At 40.1% G+C, this 25,079-nt stretch overlaps 1 protein-coding gene across 1 annotated transcript in view; it reads left to right on the top strand.

Annotated features, from left to right (window-relative positions):
* POMT1 (protein O-mannosyltransferase 1) overlaps nucleotides 1–25,079 on the top strand; it is a gene marked incomplete in the record, with an annotated part of 442,385 nt that overhangs the window by 99,956 nt on the left and 317,350 nt on the right. Inside the window, 8 exon segments of the mRNA XM_053695732.1 lie at nucleotides 8,363–8,428; nucleotides 8,509–8,602; nucleotides 8,667–8,822; nucleotides 8,903–9,033; nucleotides 9,152–9,247; nucleotides 9,352–9,444; nucleotides 9,861–9,957; nucleotides 23,532–23,624. Of these exon segments, the coding sequence (XP_053551707.1) occupies nucleotides 8,363–8,428; nucleotides 8,509–8,602; nucleotides 8,667–8,822; nucleotides 8,903–9,033; nucleotides 9,152–9,247; nucleotides 9,352–9,444; nucleotides 9,861–9,957; nucleotides 23,532–23,624 (826 nt within the window).

Genomic DNA, 25,079 nt, shown 5'->3' with positions numbered 1-25,079 from the left:
ACAGCACTTTTTTATTGGTGGATGCATTTATCCACCAATCAGCAAGGACAACCCAGGTTGTTCACCAAAAATGGGCCGGCATCTAAACTTACATTCTTGCATTTCAAATAAAGATACCAAGAGAATAAAGAAAATTTGATAATAGGAGTAAATTAGAAAGTTGCTTAAAATGTCATGCTCTATCTAAATCACGAAAGAAAAAATTTGGGTTCAGTGTCCCTTTAAAGGTACCTTCATTCATCTTTAGTGGTCGGATGAAGAGGATGCTCCCCGTCGGATGTCTTGAAGATGGACCCGCTCCGCGCCGGATGGATGAAGATAGAAGATGCTGTCTGGATGAATTGTAAAGTAATTCCTAAAGGGAAGAACTGAGAGGATGCGCTATTCAACTTAAAGTAATTGGTATAGCCTGTTAATACATCTAATAGCAAAACTGTACTAAATCATTATAGTGCTAACAATAAGTGAAAAAATCAATCTATAAGCATTAAGTCATACAGTGTAGTGATATTAAGGCAAATAAATATATAGATAGTGCTAAAGATAAATGGAATCAATCAAAAATAAAATAATACAATGTGTAATGAAAATAAAACAATGTAATAGTTCGTGTCAGTGTCCATCAAAACAAATGTCCAAATCTGGAACAAAGGATATAAAAGTTCTATTGCTTAGATACTTGGCGTGCTCCACTTGTATCCACGGTGTGGTGGGTCAGGTGTCTAGGATAAAGCATAAAAAAGGGGCGCCAACATAGTGTAAAACGTTTATACACAAAGAATTGTGAAAGAAATGTGCGATGTACTACTCACAAAAGGGGTGGCACCTTAAATCAATAAAGTGAAAACAGGCAGGCTGACGTTAATAACCAGCAGTCAGCACGCTGGAGGTCTCACCCAGGAGAACAGCAAAGTCTGCACGGTTAGAAGACGGCACTGGTAATTCTCTTAGACCAGCCAGATAGAGAGCCCTGAAGACAGATATATTCTCCACCGCTCTGCTCACGATCAGAATTGTTTCACAAAGTTGACAATATCAGCGCACACGTTCAGGAAAAAGTGTCTTTTCAGCAAGACAAAGAGACCAAGAAATAACCGGGTGGTGGTTTAAAACAAGGTTTAATTTGCAACGCGTTTCTCAGTCTAAACAAGACCGTTTCATCCTTTTGTTCGTCCTTCCTGGACTGTATTTGTTTTTTTTTTTTAAACTTTATTTATAGAAAAGAATCCAAGACATACATGGCAAATACAGTCCCATTGGTGAAAATGTTTCGATGTTAACATATGCATAATAAGACAAGGAAAATAAAGACCATGTTACAAAGCATGATATTTAAATGAAATTTTCATGCATGCACTTGGACTCAGTATTTTTCAAGAACATTTTTTTTTTGTATACAAACAAAGAAAAGCATAACAACTAAGATAAGAAGAGAAAGAAAATAGCATAGAAAGAAAAAGAAAAGGTCAACAAATAAGTCATACTCACCCAGAGCGCCTCCGGATCCCCCCCATCCAGCCTATACATCGATTTCACAAGTGAGAGAAATCATTAACGGACTTGATCAGAGGACAGACACCAATTGCCTCTAAGATTTTCATTTAGGACATACTGACTGTTTTTAAAAGGAAGGAGAACTCTGTCTCTCACTATGTCCGGTAAGTGCAACAGATAGACCTCCCATTTAAGGAGAAATCTCTTTACTCTTTTCTCAGGGTCTCCCCTAGTGTCCGCCTGCTCAATTAGCATCTGAGTATGTACTGTCCTGAGTAACTGCTGAAACGGTGGGGTCCTTTCACCTACCCACTCCTTTAGAATGGTCTGTTTAGCTAACATGAGGACGGTAGTTATGAAGATGTCACATTTATATGTCAGGTCCTTAGGCGTCAAGAAAATCACATGCTGCGCAGAGAGGGACAAATTTTGTTTAGTTAATTTGGTCAGCCAGTACGAAATTTTCTGCCAGAAACTCTGCACCTTGGGGCACCCCCACAATAAATGGATCCAATCAAGAGAACTACGGCTGCATTTACTACATAAATTATGTGCCCCCTGAACCCATTTAGCACGCATGCCAGGGGTAATATAGGCTTGGTGCAGGAACTTCAAATGCGATTCTCTCAATTTCGCAGAAATAGTACTTTGGTTTGCCCTCTCAAAGCTCACAGTGATCAACGTAGTGTCCACCTCTAATTCCCCAAAGTGTGACCATTTTGATACAATCCCACTAAGGTGGAGTCCTCAAAATGGCGAAGCAGCAAATTGTATGTGTGTGAGAGTCTGTAAGATCCCATCTTCGCCAAAGCACAAAGTCTATCTAGATTAGAAGGTTCCTTGGACAACAGTCCCCCCGAGATCAGTGTAGAGATGTAATGTCTGCATTGGAAGTATGCAAACCTGTGGGTGTGCGGGAGGTTGTAACGCGTTCGCAAGTCTTGAAAGGGCACTATATCAAAAGTCAGGGGATGAAGAAGTTGATGGAGTCTTGTAAGTCCTAATTGTTGCCATATCTGAAATGCCTGTGTAGTGTACCCAGGAAGGAAGTTGAGGTTGCCCTGGATTGGGAGATATTTACTAGTCGATTTCTGTAGTCCCCAGAGTCTACAAATCTTGGCCCAGGCTCTCAAGGGATCCCTAAACAGTATATGGTTTTGGACAAACGGGGATAGCGACTTAAGATCTGCATGAGGCAAGAAAGCCAGGTGCAGTTGCTTAATAAAGTTGGACTCTAAGTCGGGGATGGTGTAACAGTCTTTCCCCACCAGCCAATATAGCACAAATCTGGAAAGGGCCGCCCAATTATACCACATTATATTAGGAAGACGGAGCCCACCCCCGCCCACTGGCATTGACAAGGGAGTCTTGCCTATCCTGTGTTTCTTGCCCTGCCAGATAAAATGTCCAATGGAAGTTTGTAAGGAGGTAGCGTCCTGCTGGGTAAGAAGAAGGGGCAACATTTGCAAGGGATAAAGAAGTTTAGGCAGAGCGACCATTTTAAAAAGATGCACCCTACCCGAGAGAAAGAGGAAGCCTCATCCAACCCAGCAACATCTGTTTAATGTCACCAATAATCCCACTGAGGTTAAGGGAATACAATTTATGATGGTCGACATGTACCCATATGCCCAAGTATTTAAAGCAGCCTTCAGTGGTTTTAAGACCAGTATCTGCTAGAGTTATGTTGCGGAAGTTTTGTAACCAGGTGACTTCCGATTTGTCGATGTTAATCTTGTACCCTGAGAACCTGCCGAAATTCTTAATAATATCCAGAAGAGGATGTAAGTTAGTGCAGGGGTTGCCCACAAACAGCAGCAAATCATCGGCGTACAATGACAAATGCTGCTGTTGACCATATATGTCTAGGCCTGCACAGTGTTGTCTGATATAAGATGCTAGGGGCTCAATAGCCAAATCAAAAAGGAGAGGGGAAAGGGGACACCCCTGTCTTGTACCCCTCTGTAGTGTAAAAGAAGGGAAAAGCCCCCGATTGATTATAAGAGAGGCCTTAGGGGCTGAGTACAATCTCTGTAAAAAGTTAGAAAAATTACCCTGTATACCAAAGTGCAACAGTGAGGTGTGTAAGTGGTCCCACTCAATCCGGTCAAACGCCTTTTCGGCGTCAAGCACCAAAAGGCAGGTAGCTGAGAGGGAGATTGTGCATTATACCAGTAGTGGGCCACAACACCAAGGGTCCTTCTAATATTTATCACAGATGACCTACCCTTCACGAAACCAGTTTGATCTGCATGAACTATATATGGTAAGACCTTCGCCAACCTATCCGCCAAGATTTTTGTTAAAAGTTTATAGTCCCCATTTAGCAATGAGATTGGGCGATATGAAGATGTTTGAGTGGGATCTCTATCAGGTTTTAATAGGAGACAGATATTGGCTTCAGAGAATCTGTCATTCATCTGCTCAGTACCCGCCAAATAAGCAGAGTACAGGGATGATAGGACTGGGGCCAATTCCTCATCTAATAATTTGAAATATTCCACAGGCAACCCGTCAGGACCTGCAGCTTTACCCAGCTTTCTCTGCCGTATGGCCCTGAGAACCTCCTAAGGCTGTATGTGCGAGTTCAAAAGAGAGGTTTGCTCCTCTGTAAGGGTAGGAAGTTGCACTGCGTCCCAAAAGTGTCGCTTTGCTTCTAGGTGAATTGGTTGTTTAGAGTATAAAGAGGTATAATAATCTACAAACTCGGCCATAATTTCCTTAGAATTAGCAGTTAGAGTACCCCTAGATTTAATAGCTAAGATCTGGGACTTGGGCTTATAAGAATGAACTAACTTGGCAAGCAGCCTGCCGGCTTTATTGCCATGCCGATAGTAACGACCCTGTCTGTAAATGTTCACTTTGTTGTCTTGTTGAGCGAGGAATGTATCCCTTGTCTGCTTAAGCTCATAATAAGTTTTCCTAGATGATGGCGTGGGGGTAGATAAATAGTTATTGTAAGCATCAGTAAGCTGGGAAAGAAGAACCCCATCCACCCTTTTAAGCTGCCCATTATGATGCGCTGTAAAAGAGGTTATGTGGCTTCTCATCACCGCCTTTGAGGCATGCCAGAATAAATCTGGAACTCCCAGATGGGAGGCATTGTCAGACACATAGTGTGTCCAAGAGGCTTTCAAATGACGATGGAACTCAATATTATTATAGAGGTGGAGAGGAAATCTCCAACTTCTGTTTGGAGGTTTGGGAAGTTGAGGCTGGAGTACCAAAGTAATTGGGGCGTGATCCGATATAGTAACTTGACCTATATTCGTGGAGAAGATCTGTGGCGTAATGCTTGGGGAGGTCAAAAAGTAATCAATACGCGACATGGTGTGGTGTGTTTTTGAAAGGCAAGTAAAATCCCTCCCATCTGGGTTTCTCGCTCTCCACACATCTAACAGATCCAGAGTTTCCTTAAAGGAGCCAACTAGGGATACCTTGTGTTTATATCTAGACACATGTTTCTTCAGGGTCCTTGAGATAGAGGGGTCTTTAAACCTATCTAGAGGGAGAGCCTGGGCCAAGTTAAAGTCACCTCCCATAATTATAGGAGCGTTGTATGTGGCCAGTATTGCCAATAGGTGCGTCCAAAAGTTGGGGTCATATACATTAGGGCCATAGACATTACAAAGGGTATATGTAAGGGTGTCAATCTGGAGTAAGGCAACTATAAATCTCCCTTTCTTATCTATCTCTACCTTAGAAAAAGTAGCCGCTAGGCCCTTTCGCACTAAAATGGCAACCCCCCTCTTCCGGCCTTCTGTAGGGGAGCATAAAATGTGGCCCACCCAACGGGTTCTTAACTTCTCATGTTCCTCAACTGTCAGTTTCGTCTCTTGGAGCAAGGCTGTGTCAGCCCGTAATGAGTCTAAGTGGTGGAGAATCATGCTTCTCTTTGCCGGGGACGTAATGCCCCCCACATTCCACGCAATGATCTTAATGGGAGGTGTCATGTCTAAAATACACAATGGTATACAACATGCGGCCCGGTAAACAAACCCATCCAGATGTCCTATTTAGTGCATGCGGTGTAGGCTGCGTGTTTTGACATACGGTTGTGTGATGGCGCAGATGAGCCCTCAAAAATGGGTGGCGTGATGGAGGGCGGGGAGCCAGAGGCCTCCAGGCACCGATCAGACAGCAACTGAGTGCAGTTCTGTCACAGCCGTTGTCTGAGCGGATATTACCGCCGAACCGGTCACAAGCAGCGCTGCTATATTGCACCCAGACCTCCTTGCAGTCACCCTCAGGGCCGATATACCCTTAATGCTCCGTCTGGGCTAGAACAGTTATGGAGGTGAGGAGAGCTCCTCCAAGATGGCGCCCGCGAGTACTGTTAAGTGCGTAGCGTGGTGCAGTATCAAATGCCTTCCGAGGCAAGGGCGATTTTCGGCCCTTCACGATTTGTTCCTGGCCAGCTGGGGTTCGTTAGGCAACAACCCAACAAGGCAACGTCGTGGGGAAAGTCGGCTGGCAGCAAAAAAACAAGGTAGATTTGAAGTTGGTTTACGGAGCTCTTCTCCCTTGCTGCCAGCCGCTAGCTCCGCCCACCAGAAGTCCCTGGACTGTATTCTTAATGGACACAAGTCTTACAGGTTGGGGAGCTGTCTGAGGGGCTTGAAAACTTTAAGAGGCGAGGTTTCCAATCGATATTTTAGAACTCTGTGCTATTTTTCCAAGTTCTTTCAGGCTTGGCCTCTTTTAGGAGAGAACTTTTTTTGCTTTCAGACAGACAATATCACAACTGTGGCATATGCCAATCAACAAATAGGGACTCATAGTTCCTTAAGCAATTAGGAAGTATCTTGAATACGTTCTTGGATGGAATTCATCTCCTGTCTATTTTCTACGATTTTTTATCTCAGGTTTAGACATTTGGGAGGTGGATTATCTCAGCCGTCAGTCTTTTCATCCGGGAGAGTGGTATCTCTATACAGATGTGTTTTCTCAATTTCCCAGGTACCTTTTCAGGTCCAGGGATCCTCAGGCAGAAATGGTGGATGCATTAGCAGTGTCTTGGTTTTGCAACTTGACTTCATCTTTCCACCTCTGTTCCAAAATGTTCTTGGAAATCACCCTTGGAAGAAAAAAACAGTCTCATGTGTTTCTGATGGCATCAGCATGGCCTCACAGGTTGGGTATGTGAATCTTGTTCAGATGTCCAAGTTGCCATGCTTGGCTGCTTTCTCTTTGGCCAGCCCTCTTGTTTTAGGGGGCTATTTTTCCATCGGGATCTCAAATTACTAATTTGATGGTATGACAATTGATTAGTGTTTAGTAATAGAGGTTTCTCTGACTCAGTTTTTATCACTATTTTGCAGGCTTATAAGTCTGTTTCAAGGAACATGTATTATCAGGTTTGGAAAACCTATATTTTATGGTGTCCTTCTCATAAATTCTTTTGCCATTCTTTTAGAATTCCTAGGGTTTTACAGTTTTTTCAGGATGGTTTGTCTGCAAGTTTTTTGAAGGGACAAATCTCTGTTCTTTCTGTTTTATTTCCTAGAAAGATTGTTTAAACGTCCTGATATTCACTGTTTTGTTCAGGCTTTGATTGGTATCAAGCCTGTTCATTTATTAATTTCTCCTTTTTGGAGTCTTATTTGTTTAAAGATTTTGCAGGCTCTTCTCTTTTGAGCCTATATTTTCTTTGAAGATGATCTACTTTCTTGGAAAGTGTTGTTTCTTTTGACTTTCTCTATCTGATTTTTTTCATCTAGATAAGTTGTTTTGTGAACTTCTTTTTTTCCTAAGGATGTGAATTTGAACAACATTAGTAGATAAATTGTTGTTACTTCTTTGTGTCCTAATCCTAAAGAATTCTTTGAGAGTTATTTACATCCTTTGGATGTGGTAAGAGCTTTATAATTCTATATCGAGGTTTCTAGGATTTCAGAAGACTTCTAGTCTATTTGTTGTTTTTCTGGTTCCAGAAAAGGTTAGGAAGCCTCTGCCATTTCTTTGGCATCCTGGTTGAAGCTTTTGTTTTTCAAGGCTTATTTGGAGGCAGGGCAGGCTGTGCCTCAGAGATTTACAGCTTATTCTACTAAGTTCAGTTGCCATTTCTTGGGCTTTTTCAGAATGAAGCTTTGGTTGATCAAATTTACAAATCAGTAATTTGGTCTTCTTTGCATACTTTTCATGTTTTTACCATTTTGATGTATTTTGCTTCTTCTTAAGCAGTCTTTGGTAGAAAAGTTCTTCAGGCAGCTGTCTCAGTTTGATTCTACTGCTTTTGATTTAAGTTTTTTAAGAAAAACTTAATTATTTTGTGGATTTAATTTCTCAGTGGAAATAGCTGTTTTATTTTATCACTCCCTCTTTAGTGACTCTTCTGGGACTTCCACATCAAGGGTATTTCTATCCCATATGTCACTAGCTTATGGACTCTTGCCAATTACATGAAAGAAAACATAATTTATGTAAGAACTTACCTGATAAATTCATTTCTTTCATATTGGCAAGAGTCCATGAGGCTCACCCTTTTTATGGTGGTTGTGTTTTTTTTTTTTATAAAAGCACAATTTTATTTCCAGTTCCTCTTTTTGTATGCTTTTTTACTCCTTTTTGTTATCACCTCACTACTTGGCTATTCGTTAAACTGAGTTGTGGGTGTGGTGGGAGGTGTATTTATAGGCATTTGAGGTTTGGGAAACTTTGCCCCCTCCTGGTAGGAATGTATATCCCATATGTCACTAGCTCATGGACTCTTGCCAATATGAAAGAAATGAATTTATCAGGTAAGTTCTTACATAAATGACGTTTTATCTGAGCCACTGAAATATGACTCTCTGACCCCTCACTTCTTCAGTGGCAGATTAGCCCACAAACAGACAGTTAGCATCTAATGTCTTCTTGTGTCTCACAGCCCATACTCCATGCAGTGGTGGTGCTGGCTGCTTCTGACGGGACTTTCCTGTGCCTTTGCAGTAGGGTAAGTAGCTGGCACATATTTATTGTCTAATCCTGCCAATATTGTATGCTCCTGTCTAAAGCTGATATGGTTTTTCCTAGGGTAAAGTACACAGGTCTCTTCTCCTACCTTCTGATTGTGGGCATCTCATCAGTACATTGCTGGCAGCTGATTGGTGACCGTAGCCTGTCCAATGTACGTAAGCTTAATTCCCTCCCTGTTCAGTGAGCTGTGATGTAATATCTGCTCTCTTTCACAGGTTAATGTGCTGTGCAACTTGTTGGCGCGTTTCTTGGCTCTGCTGCTGTTACCTGTGGCTTTGTACCTAGGTATTTTCTACATACACTTGTCAGTCCTGACCCACTCAGGGCCCCATGATCACATCATGAGCAGCGCCTTCCAAGCTAGTCTAGAGGTAACAGTGTAGTGGATCACTTTAGTAATAACTATTAGTAATAATTAGTGTCTCTGCTTTAACGTTTTTTTGTCTCTCAGGGAGGCCTATCCCGCATTACAAAAGGACAACCCCTGGAGGTGGCATTTGGTTCACAGATCACTCTAAGGAACATACTGGGTAAACCTGTCCCTTGCTGGCTGCATTCTCACAAAAACACTTACCCCATAAGGTACGGAGTCACCTAATCATCCTCCCCGAATATGATCATTTACATACATTAATATACAGATCTGTGACTGCTCCCTGTCCTGCAGTAAATGACTTGATCCTGTGTTTCTTCTTTATAGATATGAGGGGGGGCGCGGGAGCTCACACCAACAGCAGGTCACCTGCTACCCATACAAAGATATCAATAACTGGTGGATTGTGAAGGACCCAGCAAGGTGGGGGCAGTTTGCAGGGTTGGCTTGGGGCTTATGTGTTTTTACTAAACCCTAGGAAGAAGCACATGGTCTTTATATGTCTCATCATGTTCTGATTGCTTTAGGCAGGGGATGGTTGTGACATCGCCGCCACGTGTTGTCCATCACGGAGATATTGTGCAGCTGGTGCATGGGATGACCGTTCGCTACCTCAACACGTATGTCATCTCAGTATCTCTAGATATGTATTTTCTGTATGGATCAGGCGCTGTATTGTAGCTGATACCCCCCAGGCTGGACAAGTGCACATATATTTGTTAGTGATTTATAGAATTTCTTTTCAGTTTGCTGTAGAGGTCACACGGGAAATAGCTTCTTGTGTACTTTTATTTCATTACTGACTGTTATGTGGAAGCATGGTAAATTTAAAGCAGTATGCATTTTACAAATACATAGGAACTGTAGTATTGATTTAGCAGTCTATAACTTTTACGAGTTTGAGATAAAAACAGCTCTTGTCCACTTAGATTAAAGGATGGAAAATACTCTCGTGGTTCAGCATGTGACTGTACTATCTATAGCCGCTGACGTAACTATTTACATATGGTGATTGTGATCATGTGTCTCTTTTCAGACATGACGTAGCAGCACCATTGTCTCCGTATTCCCAGGAGATATCCTGTTATATTGATTACAACATCTCAATGCCGGCACAGACACTATGGAGAGTGGTGAGTCTGCATATTGGAGGGAGAGACTGAAATATGACGGAGAGGGAGGGCCTAAATGAGCAAATTTTACTGACACTCAGTGGCTACAAGTGTATCCAATGCGTTGAGCCGACCTTAAAGGGACATTATACACTCAAAAAAATATGGGCTATTTAAATAAAGCATTCCAAGAAGATAAAGTTTGTAATTGACATCTATTATCAATTTTGCTGCTAAAGTCCCTAAAAATGATTTTAAAGTGTCTACTCCTCTGACAGCATTTGAATACGTTTGTAGAACCTAATAGCTACAAAGCAAGGCTTTTTCCTACACTCCCTAACTAGAAGTGCTTACAGCCAGACCCCATGCTGGAGCTGTCTGTTTAATTGATAATGCATTTCAATTACAATCCCCTCACCTTCACTAATCCGTTTCTCCCTCGCTGTTTACACTGGGCACGGATCTCACTCCCCCTCCTGTCCTCACCGTAGCATTCTGTAGACACGAGGTGAATGTTTCACTCACAGATCTGTGAAATATGACCCTACAATCGTTTTGCAGTTCTGCTTGTGAAGTATTTAGAAAGCCGTAGTGAGGACAGAGGGGGAGTGGGATCTCTTCAGGAAGAGAATGCTTTATTTAAATAGCCCATATGTTTTTGAGTGTATAATGTCCCTTTAATACTTTATTATAGTGTTGCCAATGTGGGGGCGGCGGTTTAGGGGTTAATAGGTTTATGTTGTGTTGGCAATGTGGGTGGGCAGCGGATTAGGGGTTAATAGGTTTATTTAATAATCGCAATGTGGGTGGGCGGCGGATTAGAGGTTAATAGGTTTATTATAGTATTTGCGATGCGGGAGGGTGGCGTTTTAGGGGTTAATAGGTAGTTTATGGGTGTTAGTGTACTTTGTAACATTTTAGTTATGAATTTTGTGAAACATTTTTGTTTCACAAAATCCATAACTACTGGTCTCAGATCGCGGAATGGATCGCATCAGTATAGGCTGTAACGCAAGCATTTTAGCCGGACCGCACAACCTGTAATACGGTGCATTGGAAAATCCTGCACTTGAAAAATGGATCGTTGGCTAAAATGCTTGCGGTATAGCTATACCGCAGCGACTTGTAATAAAGGAGACCTGCCATTCCACGCGCAATGGCCAATTTTTCAGTACCGCAAAACTTGTAATTTGGCTGTATGATAGGAAACAATAATAATATACATATGTCTCAGATCTACCCAGAATCCTTCTGCAGGACCTTACATAGATAGGAAACAATAGCAGGAGATCGTCCTCAGTAATATACATATGTCTCAGATCTACCCAGAATCCTTCTGCAGGACCTTACATAGATAGGAAACAATAGCAGGAGATCGTCCTCAGTAATATACATATATCTCAGATCTACCCAGAATCCTTCTGCAGGACCTTACATAGATAGGAAACAATAGCAGGAGATTGTCCTCAGTAATATACATATGTCTCAGATCTACCCAGAATCCTTCTGCAGGACCTTACATAGATAGGAAACAATAGCAGGAGATTGTCCTCAGTAATATACATATGTCTCAGATCTACCCAGAATCCTTCTGCAGGACCTTACATAGATATGAAGCAATAGCAGGAGATTTTCCTCAGTAATATACATATGTCTCAGATCTACCCAGAATCCTTCTGCAGGGCCTTACAATCATAGGAAACAATAGCAGGAGATTGTCCTCAGTAATATACATATGTCTCAGATCTACCCAGAATCCTTCTGCAGGACCTTACATAGATAGGAAACAATAGCAGGAGATCGTCCTCAGTAATATACATATGTCTCAGATCTACCCAGAATCCTTCTGCAGGACCTTACATAGATAGGAAACAATAGCAGGAGGTCGTCCTCAGTAATATACATATGTCTCAGATCTACCCAGAAACCTTCTGCAGGACCTTACATAGATAAGAAAAAATAGCAGGAGATCGTACTCAGTAATATACATATGTCTCAGATCTACCCAGAATCCTTCTGCAGGACCTTGCATAGATAGGAAACAATAGCAGGAGATCGTCCTCAGTAATATACATATGTCTCAGATCTACCCAGAATCCTTCTGCAGGACCTTACATAGATTGGAAGCAATAGGAGGAGGTCGTCCTCAGTAATATACATATTTCTTTCATGTAATTAGCAAGAGTCCATGAGCTAGTGACGTATGGGATATACATTCCTACCAGGAGGGGCAAAGTTTCCCAAACCTCAAAATGCCTATAAATACACCCCTCACCACACCCACAATTCAGTTTTTACAAACTTTGCCTCCGATGGAGGTGGTGAAGTAAGTTTGTGCTAGATTCTACGTTGATATGCGCTCCTCAGCAAGTTGGAGCCCGGTTTTCCTCTCAGCGTGCAGTGAATGTCAGAGGGATGTGAGGAGAGTATTGCCTATTTGAATGCAGTGATCTCCTTCTACGGGGTCTATTTCATAGGTTCTCTGTTATCGGTCGTAGAGATTCATCTCTTACCTCCCTTTTCAGATCGACGATATACTCTTATATATACCATTACCTCTGCTGATTCTCGTTTCAGTACTGGTTTGGCTTTCTACAAACATGTAGATGAGTGTCCTGGGGTAAGTAAATCTTATTTTCTGTGACACTCTAAGCTATGGTTGGGCACTTTGTTTATAAAGTTCTAAATATATGTATTCAAACATTTATTTGCCTTGACTCAGAATGTTCAACTTTCCTTATTTTCAGACAGTCAGTTTCATATTTGGGATAATGCATTTGATTTAATCATTTTTTCTTACCTTCAAAAATTTGACTTTTTTCCCTGTGGGCTGTTAGGCTCGCGGGGGCTGAAAATGCTTCATTTTATTGCGTCATTCTTGGCGTGGATTTTTTTGGCGCAAAAATTCTTTTCCGTTTCCGGCGTCATACGTGTCGCCGGAAGTTGCGTCATTTTTTGACGTTATTTTGCGCCAAAAATGTCGGCGTTCCGGATGTGGCGTCATTTTGGCGCCAAAAAGCATTTAGGCGCCAAATAATGTGGGCGTCTTATTTGGCGCTAAAAAATATGGGCGTCGCTTTTTTCTCCACATTATTTAAGTCTCATTTTTCATTGCTTCTGGTTGCTAGAAGCTTGTTTTTTGGCATTTTTTTCCCATTCCTGAAACTGTCATTTAAGGAATTTGATCAATTTTGCTTTATATGTTGTTGTTTTTTCTCTTACATATTGCAAGATGTCTCACGTTGCATCTGAGTCAGAAGATACTACAGGAAAATCGCTGTCTAGTGCTGGATCTACCAAAGCTAAGTGTATCTGCTGTAAACTTTTGGTAGCTATTCCTCCAGCTGTTGTTTGTATTGATTGTCATGACAAACTTGTTAAAGCAGATAATATTTCCTTTAGTAAAGTACCATTGCCTGTTGCAGTTCCTTCAACATCTAAGGTGCAGAATGTTCCTGATAACATAAGAGATTTTGTTTCTGAATCCATAAAGAAGGCTATGTCTGTTATTTCTCCTTCTAGTAAACGTAAAAAATCTTTTAAAACTTCTCTCCCTACAGATGAATTTTTAAATGAACATCATCATTCTGATTCTGATAACTCTTCTGGTTCAGAGGATTCTGTCTCAGAGGTTGATACTGATAAATCTTCATATTTATTTAAAATGGAATTTATTCGTGCTTTATTAAAGAAGTTCTAATTGCTTTAGAAATAGAGGATTCTGGTCCTCTTGATACTAATTCTAAACGTTTGGATAAGGTATTTAAATCTCCTGTGGTTATTCCAGAAGTTTTTCCTGTTCCTAATGCTATTTCTGCAGTAATTTCCAAAGAATGGGATAAATTGGGTAATTCATTTACTCCCTCTAAACGTTTTAAGCAATTATATCCTGTGCCGTCTGACAGATTAGAATTTTGGGACAAAATCCCTAAAGTTGATGGGGCTATTTCTACCCTTGCTAAACATGCTAATAATTTTATCTGTGATGCCATCTTTGATATTATCAGAGTTGATGTCAGGTTTATGTCTCTAGCTATTTTAGCTAGAAGAGCTTTATGGCTTAAGACTTGGAATGCTGATATGGCTTCTAAATCAACTCTACTTTCCATTTCTTTCCAGGGTAACAAATTATTTGGTTCTCAGTTGGATTCTATTATTTCAACTGTTACTGGTGGGAAAGGAACTTTTTTACCACAGGATAAAAAATCTAAGGGTAAAAACAGAGCTAATAATCGTTTTCGTTCCTTTCGTTTCAACAAAGAACAAAAACCTGATCCTTCATCCTCAGGAGCAGTTTTCAGTTTGGAAACCAAATCCAAGCCAGCCAGAAAGGCAAAGCCTGCTTCTAAGTCCACATGAAGGTGCGGCCCTCATTCCAGCTCAGCTGGTAGGGGGCAGGTTACGTTTTTTCAAAGAAATTTGGATCAATTCTGTTCACAATCTTTGGATTCAGAACATTGTTTCAGAAGGGTACAGAATTGGTTTCAAGATGAGACCTCCTGCAAAGAGATTTTTTCTTTCCCGTGTCCCAGTAAATCCAGTAAAAGCTCAAGCATTTCTGAATTGTGTTTCAGATCTAGAGTTGACTGGAGTAATTATGCCAGTTCCAGTTCAGGAACAGGGGATGGGGTTTTATTCAAATCTCTTCATTGTACCAAAGAAGGAGAATTCCTTCAGACCAGTTCTGGATCTAAAAATATTGAATCGTTATGTAAGGATACCAACGTTCAAGATGGTAACTGTAAGGACTATTTTGCCTTTTGTTCAGCAAGGGAATTATATGTCCACAATAGATTTACAGGATGCATATCTGCATATTCCGATTCATCCGGATCATTATCGGTTCCTGAGATTCTCTTTTCTGGACAAGCATTACCAGTTTGTGGCTCTGCCGTTTGGCCTTGCTACAGCTCCAAGAATTTTTACAAAGGTTCTCGGTGCCCTTCTGTCTGTAATCAGAGAACAGGGTATTGTGGTATTTCCTTATTTGGACGATATCTTGGTACTTGCTCAGTCTTTACATTTAGCAGAATTTCATACGAATCGACTTGTGTTGTTTCTTCATGATCATGGTTGGAGGATCAATTTACCAAAAAGTTCATTGATTCCTCAGACAAGGGTAACCTTTCTGGGTTTCCAGATATATTCAGTGTCAATGACTCTGTCTTTAACAGACAAGAGGCGTCTAAAACTGATGGCAGCTTGTCGAAACCTTCAGTCACAATCATTCCCTTCGGTAGCCTTATGCATGGAAATTCTAGGTCTTATGACTGCTGCATCGGACGCGATCCCCTTTGCTCGTTTTCACATGCGACCTCTTCAGCTTTGTATGCTGAATCAATGGTGCAAGGATTACACAAAGATATCTCAATTAATATCTTTAAAACCGATTGTTCGACACTCTCTAACGTGGTGGACAGATCACCATCGTTTAATTCAGGGGGCTTCTTTTGTGCTTCCGACCTGGACTGTAATTTCAACAGATGCAAGTCTCACAGGTTGGGGAGCTGTGTGGGGATCTCTGACGGCACAAGGAGTTTGGGAATCTCAGGAGGTGAGATTACCGATCAATATTTTGGAACTCCGTGCAATTTTCAGAGCTCTTCAGTTTTGGCCTCTTCTGAAGAGAGAATCGTTCATTTGTTTTCAGACAGACAATGTCACAACTGTGGCATACATCAATCATCAAGGAGGAACTCACAGTCCTCTGGCTATGAAAGAAGTATCTCGAATTTTGGTTTGGGCGGAATCCAGCTCCTGTCTAATCTCTGCGGTTCATATCCCAGGTGTAGACAATTGGGAAGCGGATTATCTCAGTCGCCAAACGTTGCATCCGGGCGAATGGTCTCTTCACCCAGAGGTATTTCTTCAGATCGTTCAAATGTGGGAACTTCCAGAAATAGATTTGATGGCGTCCCATCTAAACAAGAAACTTCCCAGGTATCTGTCCAGATCCCGGGATCCTCAGGCGGAGGCAGTGGATGCATTATCACTTCCTTGGAAGTATCATCCTGCCTATATCTTTCCGCCCCTAGTTCTTCTTCCAAGAGTAATCTCCAAGATTCTGAGGGAATGCTCGTTTGTTCTGCTGGTAGCTCCGGCATGGCCTCACAGGTTTTGGTATGCGGATCTTGTCCGGATGGCCTCTTGCCAACCGTGGACTCTTCCGTTAAGACCAGACCTTCTGTCACAAGGTCCTTTTTTCCATCAGGATCTGAAATCCTTAAATTTAAAGGTATGGAGATTGAACGCTTGATTCTTCGTCAAAGAGGTTTCTCTGACGCTGTGATTAATACTATGTTACAGGCTCGTAAATCTGTATCTAGAGAGATATATTATAGAGTCTGGAAGACTTATATTTCTTGGTGTATTTCTCATCATTTTTCTTGGCATTCTTTCAGAATTCCGAGAATTTTACAGTTTCTTCAGGATGGTTTAGATAAAGGTTTGTCCGCAAGTTCCTTGAAAGGACAAATCTCTGCTCTTTCTGTTCTTTTTCACAGAAAGATTGCTATTCTTCCTGATATTCATTGTTTTGTACAAGCTTTGGTTCGTATAAAACCTGTCATTAAGTCAATTTCTCCTCCTTGGAGTTTGAATTTGGTTCTGGGGGCTCTTCAAGCTCCTCCGTTTGAACCTATGCATTCATTGGACATTAAATTACTTTCTTGGAAAGTTTTGTTCCTTTTGGCCATCTCTTCTGCCAGAAGAGTTTCTGAATTATCTGCTCTTTCTTGTGAGTCTCCTTTTCTGATTTTTCATCAGGATAAGGCGGTGTTGCGAACTTCTTTTGAATTTTTACCTAAAGTTGTGAATTCCAACAACATTAGTAGAGAAATTGTGGTTCCTTCATTATGTCCTAATCCTAAGATTTCTAAGGAGAAATCGTTGCATTCTTTGGATGTTGTTAGAGCTTTGAAATATTATGTTGAAGCTACTAAATATTTCAGAAAGACTTCTAGTCTATTTGCTATCTTTTCCGGTTCTAGAAAAGGCCAGAAAGCTTCTGCCATTTCTTTGGCATCTTGGTTGAAATCTTTAATTCATCTTGCCTATGTTGAGTCGGGTAAAACTCCGCCTCAGAGAATTACAGCTCATTCTACTAGGTCAGTTTCTACTTCCTGGGCGTTTAGGAATGAAGCTTCGGTTGATCAGATTTGCAAAGCAGCAACTTGGTCCTCTTTGCATACTTTTACTAAATTCTACCATTTTGATGTATTTTCTTCTTCTGAAGCAGTTTTTGGTTGAAAAGTACTTCAGGCAGCGGTTTCAGTTTGAATCTTCTGCTTATGTTTTTCGTTAAACTTTATTTTGGGTGTGGATTATTTTCAGCAGGAATTGGCTGTCTTTATTTTATCCCTCCCTCTCTAGTGACTCTTGTGTGGAAAGATCCACATCTTGGGTAATCATTATCCCATACGTCACTAGCTCATGGACTCTTGCTAATTACATGAAAGAAAACATAATTTATGTAAGAACTTACCTGATAAATTCATTTCTTTCATATTAGCAAGAGTCCATGAGGCCCGCCCTTTTTTTGTGGTGGTTATGATTTTGTATAAAGCACAATTATTCCAATTCCTTATTTTATATGCTTTCGCACTTTTTTCTTATCACCCCACTTCTTGGCTATTCGTTAAACTGAATTGTGGGTGTGGTGAGGGGTGTATTTATAGGCATTTTGAGGTTTGGGAAACTTTGCCCCTCCTGGTAGGAATGTATATCCCATACGTCACTAGCTCATGGACTCTTGCTAATATGAAAGAAATGAATTTATCAGGTAAGTTCTTACATAAATTATGTTTTCTCAGATCTACCCAGAATCCTTTTGCAGGACCTTACATAGATAGGAAACAATAGCAGGAGGTCGTCCTCAGTAATATACATATGTCTCAGTTCTACCCAGAATCCTTCTTCAGGACCTTACATAGATAGGAAACAATAGCAGGAGATCGTCCTTTGTAATATACATATGTCTCAGATCTACCCAGAATCCTTCTGCTGGACCTTACATAGATAGGAAACAATAGCAGGAGATTGTCCTCAGTAATATACTTATGTCTCAGATCTACTCAGAATCCTTCTGCCGGACTTTACATAGATAGGAACAATAGCAGGAGGTCGTCCTCAGTAATATACATATGTCTCAGATCTACCCAAAATCCTTCTGCAGGACCTTACATAGATAGGAAACAATAGCAGGAGATCGTCCTCAGTAATATACATATGTCTCAGATCTACCCAGAATCCTTCTGCAGGACCTTACATAGATTGGAAGCAATAGGAGGATATCGTCCTCCGTAATATACATATGTCTCAGATCTACCCAGAATCCTTCTGCAGGACCTTACATAGATAGGAAACAATAGCAGGAGGTCGTCCTCAGTAATATACATATGTCTCAGATCTACCCAGAATCCTTCTGCAGGACCTTACATAGATAGGAAGCAATAGCAGGAGATCGTCCTCAGTAATATACATATGTCTCAGATCTACCCAGAATCCTTCTGCAGGACCTTACATAGATAGGAAACAATAGCAGGAGATTGTCCTCAGTAATATACATATGTCTCAGATCTACTCAGAATCCTTCTGCCGGACCTTACATAGATAGGAAACAATAGCAGAAGGTCGTCCTCAGTAATATTCATATTTCTCAGATCTACCCAGAATCCTTTTGCAGGACCTTACATAGACAGGAAACAATAGCAGGAGGTCGTCCTCAGTAATATACATATGTCTCAGATCTACCCAGAATACTTCTGCAGGACCTTACCTAGATAGGAAACAATAGCAAGAGATTGTCCTCAGTAATATACATATGTCTCAGATCTACCCAGAATCCTTCTGCCTAACCTTACATAGATAGGAAACAATAGCAGGAGGTCGTCCTCAGTAATATACATATTTCTAAGATCTACCCAGAATCCTTTTGCAGGACTTTACATAGATAGGAAACAATAGCAGGAGGTCGTCCTCAGTAATATACATATGTCTCAGATCTTCCCAGAATCCTTCTGCAGGACCTTACATAGATAGGAAACAATAGCAGGAGATTGTCCTCAGTAATATACATATGTCTCAGATCTACCCAGAATCCTTCTGCAGGACCTTACATAGATGGGAAACAATAGCAGGAGATCGTCCTCAGTAATATACATATGTCTCAGATCTACCCAGAATCCTTCTGCAGGACCTTACATAGATTGGAAGCAATAGGAGGATATCGTCCTCCGTAATATACATATGTCTCAGATCTACTCGGAATCCTTCTGCCGGACCTTACATAGATAGGAAACAATAGCAGAAGGTCGTCCTCAGTAATATACATATTTCTCAGATCTACCCAGAATCCTTTTGCAGGACCTTACATAGATAGGAAACAATAGCAGGAGGTCGTCCTCAGTAATATACATATGTCTCAGATCTACCCAGAATCCTTCTGCAGGACCTTACATAGATAGGAAACAATAGCAGGAGATTGTCCTCAGTAATATACATATGTCTCAGATCTACCCAGAATCCTTCTGCAGGACCTTACATAGATAGGAAACAATAGCAGGAGATCGTCCTCAGTAATATACATATGTCTCAGATCTACCCAGAATCCTTCTGCAGGACCTTACATAGATAGGAAACAATTGCAGGAGGTCGTCCTCAGTAATATACATATGTCTCAGATCTACCCAGAATCCTTCTGCAGGACCTTACCTAGATAGGAAACAATAGCAAGAGATTGTCCTCAGTAATATACATATGTCTCAGATCTACCCAGAATCCTTCTGCCTAACCTTACATAGATAGGAAACAATAGCAGCAGGTCGTCCTCAGTAATATACATATTTCTCAGATCTACCCAGAATCCTTTTGCAGGACCTTACATAGATAGGAAACAATAGCAGGAGGTCGTCCTCAGTAATATACATATGTCTCAGATCTTCCCAGAATCCTTCTGCAGGACCTTACATAGATAGGAAACAATAGCAGGAGATTGTCCTCAGTAATATACATATGTCTCAGATCTACCCAGAATCCTTCTGCAGGACCTTACATAGATAGGAAACAATAGCAGGAGATCGTCCTCAGTAATATACATATGTCTCAGATCTACCCAGAATCCTTCTGCAGGACCTTACATAGATTGGAAGCAATAGGAGGATATCGTCCTCCGTAATATACATATGTCTCAGATCTACCCAGAATCCTTCTGCAGGACCTTACATAGATAGGAAACAATAGCAGGAGGTCGTCCTCCGTAATATACATATGTCTCAGATCTACCCAGAATCCTTCTGCAGGACCTTACATAGATAGGAAACAATAGCAGGAGATCGTCCTCAGAAATATACATATGTCTAAGATCTACCCAGAATCCTTCTGCAGGACCTTACATAGATAGGAAACGATCGCAGGGGATCGTCCTCAGTAATATACATATGTCTCAGATCTACCCAGAATCCTTCTGCAGGACCTTACATAGATAGGAAACAATAGCAGGAGGTCGTCCTCAGTAATATACATATTTCTCAGATCTACCCAGAATCCTTCTGCAGGACCTTACCTAGATAGGAAACAATAGCAGGAGATTGTCCTCAGTAATATACATATGTCTCAGATCTACCCAGAATCCTTCTGCAGGACCTTACATAGATAGGAAACAATAGCAGGAGGTCGTCCTCAGTAATATACATATTTCTCAGATCCACCCAGAATCCTTTTGCAGGACCTTACATAGATAGGAAACAATAGCAGGAGATCGTCCTCAGAAATATACATATGTCTAAGATCTACCCAGAATCCTTCTGCGGGACCTTACATAGATAGGAAACAGTAGCAATAGATTGTCCTCAGTAATGTACATATCTCTCAGATCTACCCAGAATCCTTCTGCAGGACCTTGCATAGATAGGAAACAATATTAAAAAGTGACTATCAAAGCGCCAACAAAAATAAGGCAGGGTCTATAACTCTAATATTAAAAGTTAAATTTATTAAAATACATGTATAATCAATTGACATCAAATTACAAAAACAATATTAAAACAATATATAAGCAATGTGCCAAAGGTTAATGGTGTAACCCTGGTGGTCCTTTTTCAAGAACTATACTTGTTCCAAAGGTTAATGGCTTTAACCCTGGTAGTTCTTTTTCAAGACCTGTACTTTTTATACGAATACCGTCTATTCAGTTGTGAATAACATTAATTCACAGATAATTTATAACAATTTGACAATTTTAAAATTTTAAAATTATAAAATTTGACAACTTTAGAATTTTGACAATTTTTGACAATTTTTCCCTCATGGATCCATGTTAACAGTCTAAAATATTGAGATTGTTCGTGGTTGACCAATTTGGTTTAATAGTATCCTGAGTTTACAACTGATAGTGTTATTATTACTCTTTATCAGATATTGCTCACATCAGAGGCTAAAAGCAGTAGTTTGAACTCCCTAGTATCCTGGGATTTTTCAGTATGTCTGCAAAGACTGTCTTGAAAAAGGTCGAGGAACGACCGAAACGCGTTGGCTGGTAAGAGCATTTTCAATCTTTAGATTCACATTTGGCAGTCTGCACTATTGTTATTTCTGTTTTTACAGAAGGACCGCTTTGCACAGAATTGCCCACTACAGCAGGGAGAGATCTGCTTATGACCGTAAACACACTGAAGACTGACACTCACACTGAATAGGATTATAGCCTATCCACTGGCCCTGGGAATATATACCCATCAGGGAATTTAATCATCCACTGAAAATACTTTGGACATATACTTTTTAGAAGATTTTCGAGAGGAGTTGTTTAGATGTTACTACACTCACTCTATTTCACTCACATCACGAACAGAAATCCATAAATATAGACACTGCTAAGTTGTTTTTATAATCCGTGAACCAAATATCTGTAACACACAGAAATTTGTTAGGGCCGGAGCACCAGTTTCACGTTATTAATTTGTTCATTTTTTGATTGTTTATTATTGTTTGTTCAATGGTTGAAACACATATTTGAATTGGAAGTTTGTTTAAAGCACTATCACAATGCTTTTTACACTCGCCACAGCATTTGTATTTTAAGGTATTTTAAGGAATTTGTTTTATCACTAATGTTTATGCACTAGGTCTAATTCACAAAAATTGTGTATTAATATTCACTCGGATAGGTACCGACACTATCAACACACTATCAACAAACAATTTTGCACCTAACAGGCCCACTCCACTCAGTTCTTATCATCTGCAACCCAGAAGTGAAAGATCATCACGTAATTGTGATATTTCACTAAAACAATAAAAGCGTGAAAACGCACCTTTACACTAATCCACTTGCATAACATAAGATCTGAAGTGAGAGCCTCAATTGCAGACATACTGAAAAATCCCAGGATACTAGGGAGTTCAAACTACTGCTTTTAGCCTCTGATGTGAGCAATATCTGATAAAGAGTAATAATAACACTATCAGTTGTAAACTCAGGATACTATTAAACCAAATTGGTCAACCACGAACAATCTCAATATTTTAGACTGTTAACATGGATCCATGAGGGAAAAATTGTCAAAAATTGTCAAAATTCTAAAGTTGTCAAATTTTATAATTTTAAAATTTTAAAATTGTCAAATTGTTATAAATTATCTGTGAATTAATGTTATTCACAACTGAATAGACGGTATTCGTATAAAAAGTACAGGTCTTGAAAAAGAACTACCAGGGTTAAAGCCATTAACCTTTGGAACAAGTATAGTTCTTGAAAAAGGACCACCAGGGTTACACCATTAACCTTTGGCACATTGCTTATATATTGTTTTAATATTGTTTTTGTTATTTGATGTCAATTGATTATACATGTATTTTAATAAATTTAACTTTTAATATTAGAGTTATAGACCCTGCCTTATTTTTGTTGGTGCTTTGATAGTCACTTTTTAATATTGTAATTGTACTGACCACTAGGGGTCAATTTATCTTAGCCAAGGGTCTTCCCACAACAGGCGCTAGGTGTTACACAATTTTTGATAGGAAACAATAGCAGGAGATCGTCCTTAGTAATATACATATGTCTCAGATCTACCCAGAATCCTTCTGCAGGACCTTACATAGATAGGAAACAATAGCAGGAGATTGTCCTCAGTAATATACATATGTCTCAGATCTACTCAGAATGCTTCTGCCGGACTTTACATAGATAGGAACAATAGCAGGAGATCGTCCTCAGTAATATACATATGTCTCAGATCTACCCAGAATCCTTCTTCAGGACCTTACATAGATAGGAAACAATAGCAGGAGATCGTCCTCAGTAATATACATCTGTCTCAGATCTACCCAGAATCCTTCTGCAGAACCTTATATAGATATGAAACAATAGCAGGAGATTGTCCTCAGTAATATACATATGTCTCAGATCTACCCAGAATCCTTCTTCAGGACCTTATATAGATAGGAAACAATAGCAGGAGATAGTCCTCAGTAATATACATATGTCTCAGATCTAGCCAGAATCCTTCTGCAGTAGATTCTGGGTAGATCTGAGACATATGTATATTACTGATAGCAGGACGTTGTGTGTGACTTCTTATTTCCTTCTTTCACAGGAAATAGTGAATCGGGAGTCTGACACGGACACTTGGAAAACCATTTTATCTGAAGTGAAGTTGGTTCATGTCAATACATCGGTCTCCTTAAAGGTGCAGTAAGTTTGTGTGATATTCAGGCGGTTGCTAGCTGTACACCCTGCATTTTACTGGTGAATACCATGATATAATTCATTAGTGAATATCCCAGCAAATCAATAGAATTTACCAGTTATCCACTTCAGTCTCAATAGATTAACAAATTTACTTTATATTATAATACTGGTTTAGTAACACTGATATACAAGTTATTCTTAGAACAGCCACATGTAATATATGTCACACACTGTTATGCTGTTATATAAAATCACAGTCTCTCAAGACCCTATATCAATAATAACATACAAGATTATGGTCATTTACAGAAATCCTACCCTAGGGATTAGAAACAATTTATACCCACAATCAAACAAACTTTTAGTGTATTCTACAGCAGGAATAAAAAATGTGTTATTCAATGTTATGCTTTAAACACCAGCATTTGAATTCTTACACACATCCAATACTTAATTAAGAAGAAATATTTAAATCTAAGAAGAAATATTTAAATATAACCATTACTCAAATAAAAACATGCAATCGCTAATATACTTTAGCCAAAAGTAAAATTGTAGTATGGATGAATTCTGCAGTCCGCTTCCCCCCATGTGTGCCTAGGTCTGTCTTTGGATGGGTCCGTGTGATCTCTGGCCCCTGGGATGTCTTTTTTTTCTGCTCCAGCAATAGCAGTTTTAAAAGTCCTCTCTGTGTGTGTCTTTCTGTTGTTCCTCTCTAAGGGTCTTCTTCCTTCCTCTCTAGCCTCTGAAATTCTGTTTGTTGAGGAGTGTAACTCTGATTGGTTGACCGTCCCACTCCCTTGTGACTTGTGATTACCTTAGCCAAAATATGTCAGAGTGCATTATGCACTCTTGTCCAGTTATGCAATTCATGCCTTACATCTGTTCTACAGTCACTTTCAGGGGGTCCTAGGATACAAAAAAACTAGGATGGGGCACTCCAAAAATGCATATACACCTCTAAAGATTTAGTGTGCTGGCAGTCAAGATAATTAATATTTAACACATAAATAGAAAAGAGCAGTAAAATAATATATTATACTGCTAAAGAATGACAAGGCCACACAAAATATCCAAATTATAAATCTCAGATTTATTGTGTCAGAGTACATAAACCAAACACCAAAAAAGTATATGTGCTAAGATAAAATAACACTACAGCGGAGGTCAGGAACATATATGCCGGCATACTTTTAAAGTACTACACACTGTGGGAGGTCATGGAATGACTTCCGACTAGAAAGACATTGCTAACACTGGAGTGTGATGACTGTGAATGTAGCAGCTGCGGTATACATGTTCACCAGTAGCTCTATCAAGTAAGAGGATTATCGAGCTGGACACACTTCATTACTAAGTTGCATTTATACGCTTAAGGAGCCGTAAAGGGGGAATCCCAGTGGCAAGTAAATGCATGTTTGTATCGATTAACTATATAGTATTACACAGCGTA

This window comes from Bombina bombina, chromosome 12, assembly GCF_027579735.1.
Source record: "Bombina bombina isolate aBomBom1 chromosome 12, aBomBom1.pri, whole genome shotgun sequence".
Taxonomy (NCBI): domain Eukaryota; kingdom Metazoa; phylum Chordata; class Amphibia; order Anura; family Bombinatoridae; genus Bombina; species Bombina bombina.
The sequence above is the reverse complement of the archived record's forward strand: the minus strand, read 5'-3'. Positions and strand labels throughout refer to the sequence as shown.